Source organism: Pongo abelii, chromosome 13, assembly GCF_028885655.2.
Source record: "Pongo abelii isolate AG06213 chromosome 13, NHGRI_mPonAbe1-v2.0_pri, whole genome shotgun sequence".
In the NCBI taxonomy this organism is placed as follows: Eukaryota; Metazoa; Chordata; class Mammalia; order Primates; family Hominidae; genus Pongo; species Pongo abelii.
In genome coordinates, this window is record NC_071998.2 from 62,331,200 (window position 1) to 62,353,853 (window position 22,654).

At 35.7% G+C, this 22,654-nt stretch overlaps 1 protein-coding gene across 9 annotated transcripts in view; it reads left to right on the forward strand.

Moving 5' to 3' along the window:
- The window catches only part of C13H9orf85 (chromosome 13 C9orf85 homolog), a 75,855-nt gene that overhangs the window by 17,138 nt on the left and 36,063 nt on the right, over positions 1 to 22,654 (forward strand). For 4 of the 9 annotated variants that reach the window (XM_054520046.2, XM_054520045.2, XM_024252579.3 and 1 more), the window contains exon 2: positions 17,207 to 17,313. In XM_054520046.2, the coding sequence (XP_054376021.1) occupies positions 17,207 to 17,313 (107 nt within the window). Of the gene's footprint in view, positions 1 to 17,206; positions 17,314 to 18,893; positions 18,987 to 19,658; positions 21,107 to 22,189; positions 22,327 to 22,654 lie in introns of those variants that run through there. The other 5 variants (XR_008509721.2, XR_008509722.2, XR_010136522.1 and 2 more) reach the window with 5 other exon arrangements.

Genomic DNA, 22,654 nt, shown 5'->3' on the forward strand with positions numbered 1-22,654 from the left:
TTCTGCTGTTTCTAAGAGTGAGAAAATGCTCTCAACTGAAGTTAGGCAGGTCACATGTGAATACTGAGCTTTAAACCAAGTGAATCATGGTACAATCTAATTTCTTCCTGATGTGAGTTGACTCCTGAATTCATTGTTACCATAAATAGGTTATTCTTGTGACATATTAATATGACCAGAGCGAGGCAACTAACTATCTTTGAGGAAGTTAATTTTAAGATGGTCATTGTCCTCTTACACCTGCCCCAAGTAAATGACTTACGAAGTAGATTTTTTTAAAAGACAAAATCATTTGGTTTGTGGACATTACCAATTATTATGTTTGAAAGACTTAACTCCATACATCCCTATTAGGAAATAAATCTCATTCTTCTTTTTTGTTTAATACATGTTAAACAATAGTCCATCAGTGGTTTGTCTCTTTTAAGATCACTAACTTGGGGCATACCCTACCGGTTGGACAAGATCTCAAATGGTGACTAACTTTTAATGAGTGCTTATAAAAACATGTGTGTTGCCTCATGACACTACACAATTGCTGCTTTAGTGGTGCTTTTTGCATTCCAGTTGAATTGTACATAGGTTGGCCCATATTGCTCACCATTTAGTTAGATCTTCATTGTTTAGATCTCAGTATATTGAAAATCTGGGAACAGCATCATAGAAAACTATATCCTCCTCTCTTGGAACATTGCTTAGCAAAAATTATGTTTTGTTCTCTAAATGAACTTTTCCAACTTCGAAATTTTGTGACTTTTAAATAATGTATAATACTCTAATGTTATTCTAGGAACAAACCAGCATGTTTGGCCTTATTTACAAAGCAGTTAATATACCAGTGTTAGAATAAGTCAAAACACTGTACCAATAAAAATGTGTGCTCTGCCAAGTAGTATATGTGTTTTATTTTAATATTTAGAAGATCTGAAAAGCTATAGGAACACATGTTCCACTTGTAACTTAATAGCATGCCTTAAACTTAAAGATATCTTTTTATGGATTCTGCCTCTGCTGCTTCTGATTAATTTTGTGACCTCAAGCAAATCTCTTAATTCTTTGAGCCTTGGGTTTCTCATCTGCAAAATATGGATAATTATACCTACTCCTAGCCACAAGAATGTTGTAAAAATAGCAGGGAGAATTTTTCTACAGAATTAGACATGTGGTTTGTAGATTTATGGTAGCAGTCTTTTGAATAAAAATTATTTAGTTTGCTATTATTTTTATAATAAAAACCAAAAGACTTATTTTATAATAAACTTTGTAGATAAATAATTCTTCCCTAAGAATGCTTTTGTCTGGACACCTGACCAAAGTACAGCCATGTTCCATGCACATAAAATCACTCAGACTTGAGTAAGCAAAAGAACATTGACCAGAAATATAAACAACCAAGCAGGGAACTAAATGATAAGGATACTAGAAGATCTGAGAAGATAGAAACTCATGCATATAGCTATATTTCCTTTAATTTTCATGTGGATATTCTCTGTTGGAAGACAATGTTCCAGGTTCTCTCTTCCCTGTTTTTCCCCAAAATACTTATTACTCTCCTGTTAATTATGATTTGCCACTTTCTGTATATGATGATGAAGGTATGGCTATGTGGACAGTAAAGACAGAAACAGGCCAGGCATGTTGGCTCACACCTGTAATCCCAACACTTTGGGAGACTGAGGTGGGAGGATTGCTTGAGCCCCAGGGGTTGGAGGCCAGCCTGGGCAACATAGTGACATAGTGAGACTCTGTCTCTACCAAAAAAAAAAAAAATAGCCAGGCATGGTGGCACATGCCTGTGGTCCCAGCTACCAGGGAGGCTGAAGTGAAAGGATCACTTGAGCCTGGGAGGTCGAGGCTACAGTGAGCCATGATCCCACCGCTGCACTCTATCTGGGTGACAGAGCAAGACCCTGTCTCAAAAAAAAAAAAAAAAAAAAAAAAGAAGACACAAACAAAGGTTGAGAATCACTGATCTAGAAATTACCCACATTTCTTAGCATGTTCCTAATTTTAGATTCACTAGCACATTTGGTCTGACCTTTGAACTTATAACTAAGGCAGAGGTAATTCAGTGGGAAGAGTGAGGAAGAAGGAATAGTCTCCCAACCTTCAAGTGTTTAGATTTGGCTTAAATTTCAGGAATAGGAATAAAGGCCAGAAACTACTGATATAAACTTTATTTTTTCTGACCATGGAGGAAGTCAATTCAGAAAACAGGTGATTTCTATACAGTGCAGTACCCATGTCAATCCATGTCTGAATTAAGGGACTTAGTCATACAGAGTGAGAATCTGGGAAAAATTACCTCTGGGGGTGATGCCTTTTGATACATCATTTTGGAAAAGCTTCTTAAATGATAGCTCTTCTGGATTCCTGACTTATGCCTCTACCATATCTTTTCCTGTCAGTTCAGAGATTATTCTGGAGACTGTTTCTGCATATGCTAGACTAATATATCAGATATCTGAAACAGTCTCCAGAATGTTTAGTCTGTAACTAAACAGTGTTTAGTCTGTAAACACTGTATGTTTCAAAGCTTTCTTTAAGTCACTTGTTTGGAGCTCAAAATTCATCACCCCAAAGAATCAGTGCTCTCAATGGTGAAATCAAAAATCAGTCTAAGATTTAGTTTCCAAAAGAAAGGCAATATGGAATAGTGGGGCAAATGATGAAATTTGGAGTCAGAGGCATGGCCTTCAGCTCTGGTTGTAATATTTGGTAGATGTGTGATCTTGGACAGATCATTAAACCTGCCTGGATTTGTTTCTTCCTATATAAGATAGGAATAGTACTATTCATCCCTCAAGATAGTTGTAAGGAAATGATTTAATTAATTGTAAAAATTGATTTTTAAGCAGAAGGTACTATATACTTGTCAGCGATTTATTATTTCTCACCTACACTAACCAGTGTTGTTTAAACTATAAGAATCATAACTTTCTAGCCATGTCGAAGGAACAATACCAGCAACAGCAACAGTGGGGATCTAGAGGAGGATTTGCAGGAAGAGCTCGTGGAAGAGGTGGTGACCAGCAGAGTGGTTATGGGAAGATATCCAGGCGAGGTGGTCATCAAAATAGCTACAAACCATACTAAATTATTCCATTTGCAACTTATCCCCAACAGGTGGTGAAGCAGTATTTTCCAATTTGAAGATTCATTTGAAGGTGGCTCCTGCCACCTGCTAATAGCAGTTCAAACTAAATTTTTTGTATCAAGTCCCTGAATGGAAGTATGACGTTGGGTCCCTCTGAAGTTTAATTCTGAGTTCTCATTAAAAGAAATTTGCTTTCATTGTTTTATTTCTTAATTGCTATGCTTCAGAATCAATTTGTGTTTTATGCCCTTTCCCCCAGTATTGTAGAGCAAGTCCTGTGTTAAAAGCCCAGTGTGACAGTGTCATGATGTAGTAGTGTCTTACTGGTTTTTTAATAAATCCTTTTGTATAAAAAAAAAAAAAAGAATCATAACTTTCTTTTTCAGGAAAAGTATATCACGTCCTTTACAGTATTCCCATTAGCAGAGGTGAGGTAGGGAACACATTTCTCTAGAAATGTCAGTTTGCTTTAGCTGCCTAGGGCAGTGGTTCTTAGACTTTGGTGTGCTTAAGGATCATCTGGAAAGCTTGTTTAAAATGCAGAATCCCAGGTGCCAGACATTCTTAATCAGTATATCTTAGGGTTGAGTCCAGGAATGATCATTCTTAACAAGCCTCCTCTGTGATTCTGATGTATGTGCTCCTCAAATCATACATGAAACTATTCTAGTAATTACCTTCTCCTGTATTTGATGCTCAGATCTGATACTCCAGTCTACATGAGTAGCTTTCCAAGGAGCACACACACTCAGTTTGTACACGTAGGTCTACCTTGCCTTGGGAAATGGTCGGGGGAGGAAGAGATTATTTTCATAGAAGCTCATTCTATCTGAACTCCTTCTTGGCATTAATCATACCTTGCTTGCTCTAGTGCACCCCCCATCCCTTAACCGTAGGTTGTCAAAGTGTTGTCTATACAACAGAAACTCCTGAGTTATAAAACCACAATCTCAGAAGGTAGGGCCTGGAAATCTGATTTTTGATATAGTCTTCAGTAGGGTCTTATAGACACTAGAGATTGAGAACTGGCTTAACAGTTGCTCTTCTACAGAGTCATGACTTTGCCTCAGCTCTGTACTAATCATTTTCTGTGTAACCATTTATTGAATCTAGATCATTTCATCTTTATGAGACAATCTACGATAATAAAAAACAAAACAAAAAGAAGCAAACCCTGGGGAAAGAAGAGAATCTGACTTCCAGGGTTACCATCTTATTTGATTCAAATGTTCGGTTTTCAAGAAAAAAATCATAAGGCATAAAAGAAAAGGAAAATATGGCTCATTCAAAGGAAAAAAGTAAATCAACAGAAACTGCCCCTGAAAAAGAAGTGATGGTGGATCTATTAGAACTTTGAAATAGCTGTCTGAAAGATGCTCAAAGAACTGAAGAAATATGTGGAGAGAGTCAAGAAAATGATATATGAATAAAATGTAAATATCAATAAGGAAAAATCCTAAAAAGAAACCAAAAAGAAATTCTGGAGCTGAAAGTAGAGTAACTGAAGTGAAAAATTTACTAGAGGGATTCAAAGGCATTTTTGAGCAGCCAGAAGAAAGTATTTGTACACTTGAAGATAGGACAATGGAAATTGTCAAGTATGAGAAACATAAAAGAAAAGATTGGGAAAAAGTGAACAGAGTCTAAACAATCTGTGGGATACCCTTAAGTGGACCAACTTACATATTTTGGGGATTCCAGAAGGAGAAGAGAGAAAGTGGCAGAATATTTGAAGAAATACTGCCTGAAAACTTCCCAAACTTGATGAAAAACATGAATGTAAACATCCAAGAAGCTCAAAGAACTCTAAGTTAGGTAAATTTAGAGACCCACATTGAGTTACATTATAATCAAACTGTTGAAAACCAAAGACAAAGAATTTCGAAGGCACCAAGAGAGAAGTGACTCATCATTTAGAATAATCCCCCTATTATCTGCAGGAGGAAATGTTCCAACTTTTTCCTACTACACAAATTTTACAGATAGATTTGTTCTTACCATAGATCTTAGCAACCTCAATGCACAATTTGTTTTTTCTAAGTTGAGAACTTTCACCTTTTCACTTAAAGGAACCACTCTACAGCTTCTCTTTGGCATATCTGAATCGCTAGACTGCTCTTGGGCTTTGGGGCCGTGTTACGTGTAATAGTAACTTAACACAAGGCCAAGGAAGTTATATTCAGGAGATACTTTGTCCCCTGTAGAAACTAAAGATAACATCATAACATATGTCTTTGAGTTGCTTTTTGGAAACCCGTACTCCCACTAGATGGATCTGCTGGCACATAGACCTCAGATAAAGGGGAACTGAGAACTAAACTCTAACTGCTGTTGTTTGTTCTAATTTTCTTTCTGAGGAGCCTTCAGAAGGTCATGCCCATAAGCCAGAGCTAACTTTTTTTTTTCTGATCCCGAATTTTTAGACAAAGTTTCACCTCCTTAACCAATCACCAACCAGAAAATATTTGAATCCACCTATGACCTGTGTGCTTCCATTTCAAGATGTCCCTCCTTTTTAGGTCAAGCCAATATATAATCTCCATATATTGATTTATGACTTTGCTTGTCACCCGCCCTTAAAAACCATTACCTGGGCTGGGCATGGTGGCTCATGTCTGTAATCCCAGCACTTTGAGGGGCCAAGGTGGGCAGATCACTTGAGGTCAGGAGTTTGAGACCAGCCTGGCCAACATGGTGAAACACTGACTCTACTAAAAATACAAAAATTAGACAGGTGTTGTGCCAGGCACCTGTAATCCCAGCTGCTTGGGAGGCTGAGGCATGAGAATCACTTGAACTGCACTCTAGCCTGGGCAACAGAGCAAGACACTGTCTCAAAACAAACAAAACAAACACTGTCTCAAAACAAACAAACAAAAAATCCTTACCTGTAAGCCATCTGGGAGTTCAGGCATGAGCTGCCCAGTTCTGTTTGTTTGGCGCCTTGCAATAAATGCCTCACTTTCTCTTTCTGCTATCAGTATTTGGCTTTGCTGAAAATTTAAACATGTTTTTGCATCAAAAGACACTTATCAACAGAGTAGAAAGGCAACTCATAGAGTGGGAGAAAATGTGTACAAATCATATATCTGATAAGGAATTAATAGCCAGAATATATGGTCGAGAACAGTGGCTCACACCTGTAATCCCAGCACTTTGGGAGGCTGAGGCAGGTGGATCACTTGAGCCCAGGAGTTTGAGACCAACCTGGGCAACGTGGCAAAACCCTGTCTCTACTAAAAAACACAAAAGCTAGGCAGGTGTGGTGCCTTGTGCCTGTAGTCCCAGCTACCCAGGAGGCTGAGGTAGGAGGATTGCTTGAGCCTGGGAGGCAGAGTATGCAGTGAGCCACGATGGTGCCATTGCACTCCAGCCTGGGCAACAGAGCAAGACCCTGTCTCAGAAAAAAAATATATATGCAGAATATATAATACTATAACTATTACTCAACAACAAAAGAAACAGCCCAATTCAAAAATGGGTAGAGGACCTAAGTAGACATTTCTCCAAAAATATACAAATGGTCAGTAAGCACACAAAAGCATGCTCGTCACTAATCACTGGGAAACTACAGATGAAAACTACAAGATACCACCTCATACTCATTCGGATGACTATTATTTACAAACAAACAGAAAGTAACATGTTTTGAGGCTGTGGCAAAATTGGAACCTTTGTTTATTACTCTTCGTGGGAATATGAAATGGCACAGCTGCTCTGGATAACAGCATGGTGGCTCCTCAAAAAATTAAAAACAAAATCATTATATGATCATATGATTTCACTTCTCGGTATATGCCCAAAAGAATTGAAAGCAGGGTCTTAGAGATATTTGTACATCCATGTTCATAACAGCATTATTTACAATAACTAAAACCTAGAAGCAACTGAAGTATCCATCTAGGGAAGAGCAGATAAGCAAAATATATTATATACATACAGTGTAATATTAGCCTTAAAAAGGAAGGAAATTCTGACATATTCTACAGTATCAATAAACCTTAAGGACATTATGCTAAGTGAAATAAGCCAGTCACAAAAAGCCAGGCGCAGTGGCTCACACCTATAATCCCATACTTTGGGATACTGAGACAAGAGGATGACTTGAGGCCAGCAGTTTGAGATCAGCCAGGGCAACACAGCGAGACCCTGCCCCCCAACCCCAACACAAATAAATATTTGAAACTTTCAAAGTTGCAATAAATTTATCAGTGCAGCGTTTGTTAGAATGCTTCGCCAATATTTATTTGTTAAAATACAATGCCAACCTATTTTAATTTCCTTAAAAGTAAGTGAGAAAAATATACTTGGGAAAATAAAGTTGCTTAAATAGGTTTTCTCAACTGCCAGAAAAAGTTACTGCCACAGCATGTTTCTGCCTGTAGGTAGGTGTGGCTCCACTTTGTGTATGCATTAGGTTTGTCAGTGAAAATCTAGGTAGTTTGCTTGGTTGCTGAAATAAATCAGTGGTTAGTTTGTACACAGACCCTGTCTGCGTAATTGCAACTGAATAGCTTTACCCACTTGTTGAAAGAATGGTTCTCTGTTTGGGATGATCAGAACTCATTTTATATTCAGTCTTTGGATAAAAATGTGATTGTTCATTTTTGTAGATGTCATTTGTTAAAGATTCTAGCAGTAACAAGGAAAATGGGAGGAGGGAATATTATTTCTTGACTAGAAAAAGATATTGTGAGTATATTGAACAAGAGGATCATTTTGAGTATTTCTAGTATATACTTTCACTTCTCAGTTTGTTATTGGTGTTTTAAAAACTTGTGATGAATTTAGAGTGAATGGGAGCAAGATGGACTAAACTTCAGAGAATATTATTTTAGCTCACAGTGCAGATCTATATCACTTATACTTTAGATATCTTTTAATTAAACTTTTATAGATTAAAAATCAAATATTAGTTACTGAAATACTGATATATGTATGCATATCAGGTTTTTTAGGGTAATAAATTTGCTCAACTTGGACTTAAGTTTTTGTGAAGAATTCTTATAAGTGTTGATTTCTCTCTAATTAGCTATGTGGAACAAACGTAATTTCCTAAAAAGAAGTAAGCTAGTAATAACTTTGATTTTATATTTCTCCTTAAATGACAAACCAATTTTACTACCAGAACTCATTTCAAAAGTATTTCTGGGCTATTTGTATGACTAGCTCATTTTGTGAAATAATAAAATACATAAAAATAGTAAGGCTCAGTAACTTGTCCAAATAAGGTATTTTTGAGGATAGTACACGTGCAAATTATTACTTCATATCACATTTTAAAAGGGCTTATAGGTTTGAAAGTTTTCATATAGTAGGAGTGTTCTGTCTATAGGAAATGTATAGTAAGTTGATTATAGCAAGAATTTTAATTCCTTTTTCAAAAAGGGAACTGTCAGTGTCTTCTATTCTTTTAAAAAATCTTAACTGCCAGGATAAAAAAGTGAAGCAAGTTTTTACGGACAGTAGTAGGAAACATTTGCCTCACTATCCAAATAATTATGTGTGCTCATTCTAAGTTTGGTCATTTTTTAAAAAATACAAGTCAGTTGAGTTGAGTAATAATGCACAAATTTGAGACTTGTTGTATACTTTATTATAATAGCAACAATGTTTACAAAATAAAATCATTTTGTAATGATTTCTGTATTGGTACAGTGGCAAATAAAACAAGAACATGAACTATTTTTTTCTCTTATTCTTATCCATACATGTAAACTCTTTTTAGAGAAGCTTAATAAAGGAGTAGTACGCACTTGACCAAAGAAAGGGGACATTTATTTTTTACTACGAGATTTTGCATCTAATACAATTGCTTGTATTTTCTTACAATGTTGTTCATATGGGACCAGAACTTGTTATGTATAAATATAATGGGATGAGAATTTACATGTTTATTAGAAGTTTTCTGATATTTATAGGCCAATATATTTAAAATATATATATTCAGAAATTGGAAACATTCAAACTGTCAAATAGTAGATAATAGGTTAACTAAATGATGGTATTACTCTGAGAGACTATAATACATACAATAAAGACATGCTTTGAAAGTATATATATTAATATGGAAAAATGAATAATAAGTTATAAAACAACATAGGTGGAAAAAATGTGAACTTATGTAAATATATACTTGAAGTGCTGCAAAGTATAGAATTCTGAGTGATAGGACTTGTCTTTATTCTTTATCTGTATTTTTATAAAATTTCTATATTTTGAATATTTATATGTAAAGACTCATATTGTTTTAGCTCTATAAAATTGATCTGTAGAGGTATTTTTCATCTATAAAAGTAATAAAGTCCAGTAAAAAATAATATATATACAATGCTATATTATTGTATGATTTTCTTATGTGTGATTTTCTTACTATTGTATGACTTTCTTCTCTTGTGTTCTTCTAAGATATATAAATTCTTCAGCACCTGAGAATCAAAACAGACAAAACCAAAACCAAAGACATTGGAAAAAAACTCCAAATTACTATAGAGTACAATTCCTCATGCATATATATTCCAAAATCATTAACCAAATACTAGCATATGGAATTCATCAATGTATAAAAAGGACAATATATTACAAATGACTGGGGTTTATGTAATAAGAAATGGAATGTTCATGGACTGAAAGATTGAATGTTGTTAAGATGTCAGTTCTTCCCAAGATTGATTTACAGTTTCAGTGTAATCCTAATCAAAATCATAGCAGGGTTTTTTGTTGTTGTTGAAATCAACAAACAGATTCTAAAATTTATATAGAAAAGCAGAGGAATTAGAATAGCCAAACAATTTTGGAAACAAAAAAAGTTGGAAGAATTGAAGTACTGATTTCAAGACTTACCATAAAGCTACAGGAATCAACACAGGGTGGTATTGGTGAAAGACTAGACACATAGATTAATGTGACAGGATCTGAATCCAGAAATAGACCTTACACATACTTAATTTTTGAGAAAGGTACAAAGGCATTTCAATGGTGCTGGAACAATTGTACATCTGTATATAATTTTAAAAGAGCCTCTACTTGGATTCTGCACTATGTACAACCAAAAATTAACTCAAAATAGATTATAGACTAAATGTAAAACGTAAAATTACTGAACTTGCAGAAGAAAACAGATTAAGATCTTTTTTATTCAAGAGTCAAAAAGTATGGTTCATGAAAGAAAAAAGTGATAAATTGTTCTTTGAAATTAAAAAGATCTGCTCCTAGGAAAAACTATTAAGATAATGGAAATGAAAGCATGGATTGGGAGAATATATTTGCAAAGCATACATCTGATAAAGGGCTGTTAATCCAGAATATAGTAATATATAGAACTCTCACATCTCAATAATAAGAAAATGAACAATTTAAAAAAAAAAGACGCAAAAGATTTGAATAGACACGTAACCAAAGAAAATACAGGGTGGGGCCAGGCACAGTGGTTTATGCATGCAATCCCGACTACATGGGAGGCTTAGGCGGGAGGATCACTTGAGCCCGGGAATTTAAGGTTGCAGTGAGCTATGATCATGCCACTGCGCTCAAGCCTGGGCAACAGAGTGAGATTTTGTCTCTTAAAGAAACAAACAAAAAACCCACGATGGCAAGTAAACACATCAAAAGATGTTCAACATTATTAGTTATTAGAGAAATGTAAATTGAAATCGTAATGAAATAACACTACATACCTATTTGAATGGCTAAAGAAATAAAATTTCAAGTCCAGGAAATAATGTAGAAAAACTGGATCTTCATATATGGCTGGTGTGAATGCAAAATGGTACAGCAACATTGAAAAACTAATAGTTTCTTATAAAATTAAGCATTCCATTATACAACCCAAAAATATCATTCCTAGTAATTAACCTAACATAAATAATATGTCCACACAAAAACTTGTATGCAAATATTTATTAGCACTCCAAACTAGAAACAACTCCAACTGTCCTTTAATTGGTGAATTGAATAAACATTATGGTAATTTATACAATGGAATACTATTCACCAATAAAAAGGAATGAGCTCCTCAAATGGCTATATACTTAACCATTTCATTTACATGACATGCTGGAAAAGGCAAAACTGTAGGAGCAGATTTGAAATCATTATTACCTGGGAGGTAGTAGAAAGGATTGACAACCAAGGGGAATTAGAGAACTTTTTGGAGTGATGGAAGTATTGGAAGTTTGGTTGTCAGATTCATTAGAACTGTATACTTAAAATGGGTGAATTTTTTGGTATGTATGTACTTCTCAAAACTGATTTAAGCTGACAATCTTTTTAAAAAAATTAATATAGAAAGAATAGAATTCAAGTTAGCATTCTTCGTCGCTTAGTAAAATGAATGATTCAGGCAAAGATCATGAGTGGATGCTAAAACTCACTGTGTTACTGTGGTACAGTACATTAACATGGCCTCCATAGATTATTGTAGCCGTTGTAATTTGAAGAGATCTGGGTCACCACCTTAAGCAAGTTATCAAACTCAGCATTGCTGACAAGGCAAGAACTGGACAGTATGTGCCTCCTGACTTGGAGTAATATGAAGTACACAACAGTAGCAGCATCACCTATGAATTATTCTGATCGAAAAAATATTTAAACTGGATATAGTTAAGCCTGTAAACCTAACTTCCACTTTACAGGAAATAAAGCAATGAGTTAAATTACAGCATGAGAAAATGGACAAATCCAGAATGTAGGATATTCTCTAAAATGACTTGCTTGTTACTTTCAAAAAATATTCATGTAATAGGGGATAAAACATAAATAGCTGAAAAGAGAGATAACAGATAAACAGTACTTGAATACGGATTGATCCTGATTTGGGGAGGAAAAAACAGCTCTGAAAGCTGTTTTGGAGCAGTTGAAATTTCAATATAAACTGACTACATTCAGTGACACTAAGGAGTTATTTTTCATTTTTCTTAGGTGTGGTAACAGTATTGTGGTTAAGCACGAGAAAGTCTTTTTTGCTAGGATATGATGAGTATTAAGAGGTGAAGTGTCTTGATATCCATTAAGTTATTTTACCTGTACCCATACACACAAAAAGCAAAAAGGTAAGAAGATGTTAATAGTTGTCTCTGGGAGTGTGTATATGTATGCATTAGTATTATTGTTTTCACTGTTTTCTGCGAGTTTGACATTTCTCATAAGGGAATGCTTTTAGAGCTAAGTTGAGAGAAATAGTGTTTATTGAAGATGGCCTTATTATATGTAGTGCATTCCTGTAGATCCTATGACTATCAGGGATCTGTACCTACATTGTACACCTAAGAATAACTTTATTGCACTCTGTTTTGGCATTATAACACTGGCCTACATTGAGAACCAGGATAGAAAACAGTTCTGTGAAATGCTTTGTGTTGTAAGGACATTTTTGAGAGCATCGCTTACTGTATCACATGGTATAGGAAAGATGAAACTTTGCATTTCAGTAACAAGAATATTTGTGCTGCTTCTGAGAAACTGGATTTTTGGCATGTTACAGACAATGAGTTATGTTTTACTGGGTGCTAGAAAGCTCAGATTTCATTTGCGGCCCATCTCTAACAAGTGCACTTTCTAGCTGCACTCCTGACTGCTTTGTAATTTCCCTCCTGCCCTTACTTTTCTCTCATTCTGATTCCCTCATCTATTTTTTGGTTGTGTTTTGTAAGATACTTTATGTCCAACAATGTTCTAGCCATATTTAAAGGAATTTAAATAATGTAGTTTATGATTTGAAACTCACAGGCTAAAGCCAGGTGCTGTGGCTCACACCTGTAATCCAAGCACTTTGGGAGGCCAAGGTGGGCAGATCACTTGAGGTCAGGAGTTCGAGACCAGCCTGGCCAACATGGCGAAACTCTGTCTCTACTAAAAATACAAAAATTAGCTGGGCGTGGTGGCGTGTGCCTGTAATCCTAGCTACTCAGGAGCCTGAGGTAGGAGAATCACTTGAACCTGCGAGACGGAGGTTGCAGTGAGCCAAGATCATGCCACTGCACTTCAGCCTGGGCAACAGAGTGAGACTCTGACTCAAAAAAAAAAAAAGAAAGCAGCAGCCTAAAAGTCAGATTTTCATGTTATTGTTATTAGTCACGTGAGTTCTTGCCCCCAAATCCAGGGATCTTTTATCCTCTAGCCAAATTTAGAATAAGGGGCTCTTTCCAGCAAATTTCAAAGTACATACTTTTAAATATGATTAAATAAGATATAAAAGTTTCTATTTCTGGAGGAACATTGTTATAGCAGTAGTAGCATAAAATACCTTATTTTAGGAGAAGAGTACTGCAGGGAAAAGAACAAAGCCAGTTTATGGAAATAGATTTTTAGCATTGGAATTGGCATTGACATTTTTCTTTGAGAATTTCATTTTTTTAATTCTGTTTTTGCTTGTTTTTTGTTTTCAGTTAAGAGGAATAAATAGGCCTTTGTTTTACCTTTGGAAATTCTGAAAGAATTGTGTACAAAAAAAATCCTAAGGAAAAATTATTTTAGTTGCTTTTGAATGGTATTCAAATTTCTTTTCACCTACCGTAGTATCTTCCTTCTGTTAAATGATACTTTATATTTTATAAAATATTTTTCAGCATCAGCATGTTGATACAGATATAATATTTACAATTTGCTCTTGCTACCTTCTTGGGAGTTGAAGTCCTTTCTCGCCAAGCTTCTTTTTTTTGTTTTTTGTTTTTTGTTTTGAGAAGGAGTTTCGCTCTTGTTGCAATGGCACGATCTCAGCTCACTGCAACCTCTAAATCCCAGGTTCAAAGGATTCTCCTGCCTCAGCCTCCAGCGTAGCTAGGATTACAGGCATGCGCCAGCACCCCAGCTAATTTTGTATTTTTAGTAGAGATGGGGTTTCTCCATGTTGGTCAGGCTGCTCTTGAACTCCCGATCTCAGGTGATCTGCCTGCCTCGGCCTCCCAAAGTGCTGGGATTACAGGTGTGAGCCACCGCACCCGGCCCTTTCTCACCCAACTTCTGTATGGCATTACTGTGTTAAAGATATATTGTTTGACAATAAATAGAATGCTTAAAGCAGCAATAACAACACTTACTCTAAAATATATGTTGTATGGGCCGGGTGCAGTGGCTTACGCCTATAATCCCAGCACTTTGGGAGGCCAAGGCAAGTGGATCACTTGAGGCCAGGAGTTCGAGACCAGCCTAGCCAAATGGTGAAACCCCATCTCTACTAAAAATACAAAAATTAGCTGGCATGCTGGTGTATGCCTGTAATCCCAGCTGCTCAGGAGGCTGAGACAGGAGGATTGCTTGAACCCAGGAGGCGGAGGTTGCAGTGAGCTAAGATTGCCCCATTGCACACCAGTCTGGGCAACAGAGTGAGACTCTGTCTCAAAAAAAAAAAAAGGTTGTAGGAATGATGGCTAAGACATTTTTAAGACGTTATGTATATATTAAGTAGGCATGTTTTTTGATGTTCCTTAAGTTTATTCTAACTTTGAAAAGTATTCATTTGATAAGTAAGGGTTTCTTCTTTCACTGATTCCTAAGTTCAGTGGACTCTTCCACTGAAGATTTTTTTTTTTCTTCACAAATCTGGAAAGTAGCTTGTTGAACGAACTAAATGACCTTTATAGGCTTTTGTATTTATAAAACTTTTGATTTTATATTTAGACAGACTTAAGTTTTAACCTTAATTACCTGTGATCTTCTACCATGAGGGATACACTAAAAGTAATTGCCAAAATAGGGTTAATTGTAAATATAAATGTGAATAAGGTTAGATTGTCATTTCCTTTCCCCCAGGCAGAAGGATTCCTAGAACTAGGATTAACTTTCTTTGCTCACATCTCTGGAATTCACTTCTGTTTTGCCAAAGAATGGTAAAACAGGTATATACTTTTCTTTCTTCTGCACCTATTTTTAAGTGAAAAGTAGTATTCTTTCTCATTCTTACTCTCATTAATTTCTTAACACATAAAAATCAAGTTTAATTTGATAGTAGTGCCTGTTAGTCATGTGAACCCTGTACAACATATCTATTTATACTGCTTCACACATCACTCACAGGACAAGTTCCCACAAAGACCTGTTTTGTTCTACTGTTGATCCACCCTAAAGAAACCAGTTTCCAAACTGTGCACAGCTTTGTAAATCAAGATGAACTGGTCAGAAATTGGATACAGAAACAAACAAGGAACCAAAGAATGCTTCCTAGTTAACAAGCAGAATGTGTTATATACAATAAAATTGCAGGTAATGAAATGTCTGTGTTCTAAGAATGTTCCAGTTAGGAAGTTAATATCACATTCATATTGAAGTCATAGTTCAAAGTCATTCAGTTAGGGAAATATAAGTAATGCTTAGTAAGATGTTCTAGACAACAGAGAAGACAAATGATGAATGTGAACTTTGATTCTGCATTTCTTAGCTAGCTTTGTCCGTGATAACTATTAGTAAGTACAAAGGTTGAAAGGACGAAGAGTTTGGTGTGTAGGTACAGATTTCCTTCTTTCTGGCAACAGTTAGGGGCCTAGAGTAAGGAAGGGATATAGTAGCATGCAGAACTGGGACTCTCCATCTATGTCCACAAGGAATGCACCCATACACAATTTGTAAGTAACAGAATGTATTTCTCATCACAAAGTTAAACATAATACATTCACACTTCCTGATGGTGAAGATTCCTTGAAGAAAGAGAAAAATTAAATAAAATGAAATATATTCACACCTTAATTTATGGTTTTTCACAATATTCCTAAAATATTTTCTCATTGAATAAATGTTTTATCAAATATTTTATCTTTTTGTTTAGAACTTTCAAGAATATCAAGCGCTGTTCAAAAATTGTTTCTTTCAGATGATCTGATGTAAACATTGTGCTTTTAACTTAATATCTAATAGCCTCCCAAAGAATCTGCATACTTGTGATACATTTCTTTCTCCCCTTGAGAAATTTTAAAAGAAAACAAAAGAAGCAAAGAAAATTTTAAATGTCTTCTGCTCATTATCCCAACAATAGGCAAAGACCAAGCTTCCACAGCCAAAGCAAACTAGAGAATTCTCAGAGTACTCAGTGAAAATATATAGTCTGTGTCCTGAATCAAATGAGTATGTTACAAAAATATAAAACTATTAGAGAAAATACATGACACATTTAAATTTTTCCTATCTTCCTTCTTTCCCAACACATTTTGAAAAGAAAATTACAATAAAAAAACTTTTCCTTATAAAGCGCTTTCTCCACCACAGATATTTACATATGAATACATATTTTTTAAGTTTGAAGAAACCGAGTTAGTAGGGGGAACTTTTCTAAAACTTTTTTAACATGAGAATTCAAAAGCATAAAATTGAAAAATGAAATTCCTTTTTGCTTCCAGCTGCTTCTCCCTGGCACCCCTTCCTCAAATTTCAGTCTCTGTTCTCTTCAACAAACTGACAATTCAGGACAGCCCAATTTCTCAGTTTAATTCCAACTCACGGGGAGGATTTGAATTGTTGAAATGATAGTCTTCAAATATGAGCAAGGTTTTCTTTTTTATTATTATGTTTTTATTGAGATATAACTTACATACTATGAAATACACATATCTTAACTGTGCAGTTTGAGTTTTGACAGATACATACATCAGAATCAATGGAAAGGTTAAAAATTTTCTAGATGAGGGCCAGGCCCCAGTGGCTCATGCCTGTAATCCCAGCACTTTGTGAGGCCGAGGTGGGTGAATCATATGAGCTCAGGAGTTCAAAACCACCCTGGGCAACATGGTGAAACCCTGTCTCTACTAAAATACAAAAAATTAGCTGGGCATGGTGGCACGCACCTGTAATCCCAGCTACTCAGGAGGCTGAGGCGGGAGAATTGCTTGAGCCCCGGGAGGTGGAGGTTGCAGTAAGCCAAAATTGTGCCACTGCATTCCAGCCTGGGCGACAGAGTGAGACTCTGTCTCAAAAAAAAAAACAAAAAAAGAAAAAAGAACCATTGCCTTTGTAAAAAAAAATAAATTGAGTAATATACATAAAAATACATAATATATCATAAATTGTTATGCAGATTAAGGTTCAGTTATATTTTAAAACTTACGTCTCATACACTCTTTTATGGGATTTGCAATGTTGGCTCACATGTGAAATTCTCAATTTGTCTTTTTGTTTGTTTTTAAGAAAATTAATGCAAAACTTCATGATGGAGTATGTCAGCGCTGTAAAGAAGTTCTTGAGTGGCGTGTAAAATACAGCAAATACAAACCATTATCAAAACCTAAAAAATGGTGAGTTAAGATTCTTCATTACCTTACTTGGTGGTATATGTATCATAGTTTATTATTTCATTTCCTGATTTTCAAAATTGTGTCCAAATAAATGTTAAATAATGAAAAAATTCCATTCTCCCCTGTAGAATTTCATCTTGTGTGCTGAATCTTGGTTTGTGAAGGCAGACAGATTTAAAAAGTAAATTCATCATTTCCTGCCCCATTCTTTCATAAATATGCATCATTTTTATAGAACTTTATTCATGAAAGGTGGGTTAGGGCTGAGAAGAGAGTATTTGTTTTCTACAATTCTGTCTCCCACTGATAAGGTAATACTATGCACCATAAATTATCAGTTCTTAAAACAGATCAGACCTTTAGACCTTTTAATTCAACTCATGAAGATTACAGAAATGGCTGAGATTAAATATTAGAAGTGAATCACTAGATTGATAACTTATTATTTCTTTGGGAATAGAGGTCTAAATGAAAAGATACTAGATTTTGTTTCTGATCCTGCCATCCCTAACTCCTTTTTTTTTTTTTCTTTTTTGAAATAGAGTTTTGCTCTTGTCACCCAGGCTAGAGTGCACTGATGCAATTTCAGCTCACTGCAACCTCTGCCTCCCAGGTTTAAGCGATTCTTCCGCCTCAGCCTCCTGAGTAGCTGGCATTACAGGCACCCGCCACCATGCCTGGCTAATTTTTTTGTATTTTTAGTAGAGACGGGGTTTTGCCATGTTGGCCAGGCTGGCCTCAAACTCCTGACCTCAGGTGATCCGCCCCCCTAGGCCTCCCAAAGTGCTGGGATTACAGGCATGAACCACCGCGCCCAGCCTTAACTCTTGTGTAATTCTGGGGTTCTCTTATATCAGCCTTCTGTGCATCCTCTACAGCTCCCTGACATCCTTCAGCTCAGCTGTGTAAGGACAATATTGGAGAGTAATTGCTGCATGAAAGAGAAAAGTGATTATCTTAAATAAAAATTAGCATTGTTTCTTTTACATTATAAGATTTAATTTGGTAATCTATATAGTTGCTATTTAGACTATATTTGCTCTCTGTTGCCTTATTTTTCTGACTATTCAATAGTTTCATCATCTTTGAATGCATTCCTTCTTCCTTTATGGGAAAAAATTTTGCTTACAGTTTAGAAAATCAGTCTAAATAATAGATACAATACAACTTTTGTTTGTATCTACTAAAAAATTATGTCAGCCTTTTGCAAATCTGAAACTCAAGATATAAAATAATTTGTTTACTTCAAAATATTTAAACACTGAAAGGCAAAATTGTTAAGGAAGGATAAACTAACTTAAGCTTTTTAGATTTTTTTTTCTGTACCGCGTTTTGGAGCAGTCTAGAATTTATTACAGGTATAGTTGACCCCCCCTTTTATTTTATTTTATTTATTTATTTATTTATTTTGAGATAGGGTCTCACTGTGTCACCTAGGCTGGAGTGCAGTGACATAATCTTAGAGCACTGCAACCTCCGCCTCCCAGGTTCAAGCAATTCTCCTACCTCAGCCTCCTGAGTAGCTGGGACTATAGGTACATACCACCATGCCTGGCTAATTTTTGTATTTTTTTTGGTAGAAACAATATTTCATCATGCTGGCCAGGCTGGTCTCGAACTCCTGACCTCAAGTGATCCACCCACCTCAGCCTCCCAAAGTGTTGGGATTACAGGTGTGAGCCACACCCCCCCCCCCCGCCCCCCGGCTTTTAAATAGTTTTACCAGCTTCTTGCTCCTTTTAGTCTTTTCTTCCTGTTCTCTAGCATTTCCTCCCCAAAGAAAACACTTTTAAACAAGTCTGATGAGTTTTATGCTTAGTGGCCCAAATTAGCAGTAAGGAAATTTGGCAAGTATTTGCATTACCCAATTTTAGATTTCCATGAATGAATTGTGTTCTCTGCTAGAGTAATTAGATGTTGATTGCAAAATAAATCATGTAGTTTTAGTTAATAGGCCTCATACAAGATTTGTAGCTTTCTGAATATTTTCAACAAGTTTTTATTCCTATAAAGGTATTTTAAGATTTCATCATCCATCTCCATTTTCTCTTTATAATGTTGTTTCCTAAAAGAATTTGAAGTGTAGGCAATAAACAACATTTATGTAGTCATAGCATTTTAATAGATTAGTGCTGTGTAACAAAGGAAATGATTTAAAAACATTCCTGCCTTATCTGTCATCAGTATTTAAATCTCTTACCTTTAATATGTGCTAAATCCTATATGTTTATCTTCATTTTGAATGTGTCAGTGTGTAAAAGATCACATGAGTTATTGTAAATTTTCCAGATGCTATATTTTGCTGTAGAACTTCTGAACTTATGTATTTTTTTTTCTCGCGGCAGAGCAAGACTCTATCTCCAAAAAAAAAGAAACTGCTAGTTAAAACAAGATCTTGTAGAGGAGGAAGAAAGTCCTTTCCTTCTACCAGTCTAAGTTCTCACCCTTGGCTCTCTAACAAAAACCAGATTAAGAAGAGAAAAATATACAGATTTATTTAATGTAAGCTTTTTGTGACACCAAAGCCTTCATAAGGAAACAAAGACCCAAAGAAATGGGTAAACCTGTGTGTTTTTATGCTAGTTTTGATGAGGAGTGGAAAATCATGGGAAAAATGTGATAGGGGACAAAAACAAAGGGCTAAGCGTAGTAAACTAAATGAGCTAAGGATAGTAAACTAAACAGCAGGGCTTGTTCATTCAGATTCCTCTTACTGTTTCTCTGTTTTTAGAGATAAGCATGGTCCTTTCCTCTAGGTATGGGAAGGGCACCTCTCATATTAGGGTCTTATGGCCTACTTCAGGGGTGGATCAGAGTCCTTCCTACATTTGCTGTTTGTCACATTTCTTCAGCTCAAAATACTCAGTATGCCAAAGCACCGTATTTTGGGGTAGCATGTTCTGAATCCCATCAGTCTAAACATATTACTTAGGAGGTTACTTGCCTGGCCTAGAACATCATGTATTTCAGAAGGTCCTGAACACATGGCACATTAGACATATTGGAAAGCCTAGCTTTCAAACTCCAATCCAGGATTCAGAGTGTTATAGAAAGTAAAACTCACTTATATTCATTCACTTCACTTTCTCTGTGTATTAAGACTTGACCAACTTTGTAAGGGATTTGAATCCATTGCTTATGCTGATGGTAGCACTACTTGTCTTAAAATGTTTAATGCTTTGTTCAAGCTAATCACTTATGAATCAAATTTGTCATTTGTTACGATTTGTATATGAATTTTACTGGATATATCTTTTGTCTTTGTTTTTTTTGAGGCAGAGTCTCACCCTGTTGCCCAGGCTGGAATGCAATGGTGCGGTCTTGGCTCATTGCAGCCTCCGCCTCCTGGGTTCAAGCGATTCTCCTGCCTCAGCTTCTGGAGTAGCTGGGACTACAGGCACACACGTGCCACTGTGCCCGGCTACTTTTTGTATTTTTAGTGGAGACAGAGTTTCACCATGTTGGCCAGGCTGATCTTGAGCTCTTGACCTCGTGATCCACCCGCCTCGGCTTCCCAAAGTGCTGGAATTACAGGCATGAGCCACCACACCCAGCCTTGGATATATCTGTTGTATAAAGATTTATTTTTCTGGCATGCTGAGTATTTCCATCAGTTAAAATGTCAAATATTGTTTCATGTGTCTATCTGTTGCTACAAATTGTGTAACTAAATGATGTAGATAAAGTTCTGCACAACATAAAATATAGGATATGGTGGGGCTTTTTATAAGTGATATTTCTTTTAGAAGTAATAATATCCTGGATATTGGGAAAATTAAAACTTTTTCTCCCATTTGTTTATCTTGTGAATCACCAAAAACCACACGTTAATTAGCAAATTTCCATTTGTTCATGGGATCCGATGCCAAAAGTTAAAGAAAAAGAGTTTGACATCTAAATTCTTCAAACTTACCTGTCTCAACCATGGGAAACAAAAATTATACTGCGTTTGTAGCTGACAGAATATTTCATGTTTCTCTTTTTCTTTTTTCAGTGAGGTGACATGCTGCAGTATTTTTATAAACATGTTCTTTATGGAATTTTCTCTCAGTTACTGAATACAATCCTGTACCATCTCCAGAGACTTTTTAGAAAAGAATAAATGTCCTAACTTAAGTTGGAAGAGAGATGAATTGAAAATTATGTATGTACTGAAGGAGGATAGGATGATGGCTATGAAAGACGAGGGGATAAAAAGCATCTCACTTATCAGCAATATATAAACAGTGTGACACTGGTACTGTCCTTTGACGTAATGAGATAAATATCTCTGACTACTCAAAGCTTTAGGTCTTTATAGAAATAAAGTGATAAGCTCATAAAGATAAAAGCACCAAGACCAGCCACCACCCTTAATTAGAAGTCAGCACAATCTGTACCAAGATCCCCCTACCCATTTCTTAAGGCCAGTACCTACTACTCCCTGGGGGAGGGCTGCAATGGTGCTGTCAACATCTCCCTTGACACAGAATGGCATAAGCATTGTTAGACTTGAAAAAGAGGGTTCAGACTTTAAGATTATCCATATATATATAAGAATTAGGGTTCAGGAAAAGTCTAAATCTTTTCGTATAAAGTTTTATTTTTCAAGTGCCTTGTTTTTTACTTTTGAAAAAGAACCCCAAAATAAATGAAAACCATTCATTACCATTCCTGGTCAATCCCAAGTCATTCATGAACACTGTAAATAATCTCGATATGGAACTGAATTGTTGGAGAAACAAGAGATCTTATAAATATAAAACAATCCCAGTCAGTAATGCCTATGAAAAAAATAAACGTAAAAATATATTAAATAATTTGTATAAATCTTAAGGAAGGAATCTTGATATTTTTATACTTAAAAGTCATTATACACATTTATATATTTTTCCAGGTACTAGAAATATAAATGGTTAAAAGATTTTGTCCCTTTCCTCAAGCAGTGCAAGGCCTGATGAAATTAGTTCTTTTCTTTATTCTGGGCTCAGAAGGATTATACTTCTTACCAAGACAAAAGTAAAGCAGATGGAGGTAAGATTCAAATGCAAATTGATTGGATTCCAAAGCCTTGTTTTCCTTTTCTCTCAGTGATTTCTCAGCATTGTATTATTCAATTCAAAAAGTCCTTTTCTGCTCTTCCACCTGGACCTAATGCTTCATTAATTTTTACAAATATCACCTATCCTGTTTATGGACATTGTCTGCTGTTGAGTACCACATATCCTGCTGAAGACCACCCTGTTTTTATTTATTTATTTATTTATTTATTTATTTATTCTATTTTTTGAGATGCAGTCTTGCTCTGTCGCCCAGGCTGGAGTGCAGTGGCACGATGTCAGCTCACTGCAAGCTCCGCCTC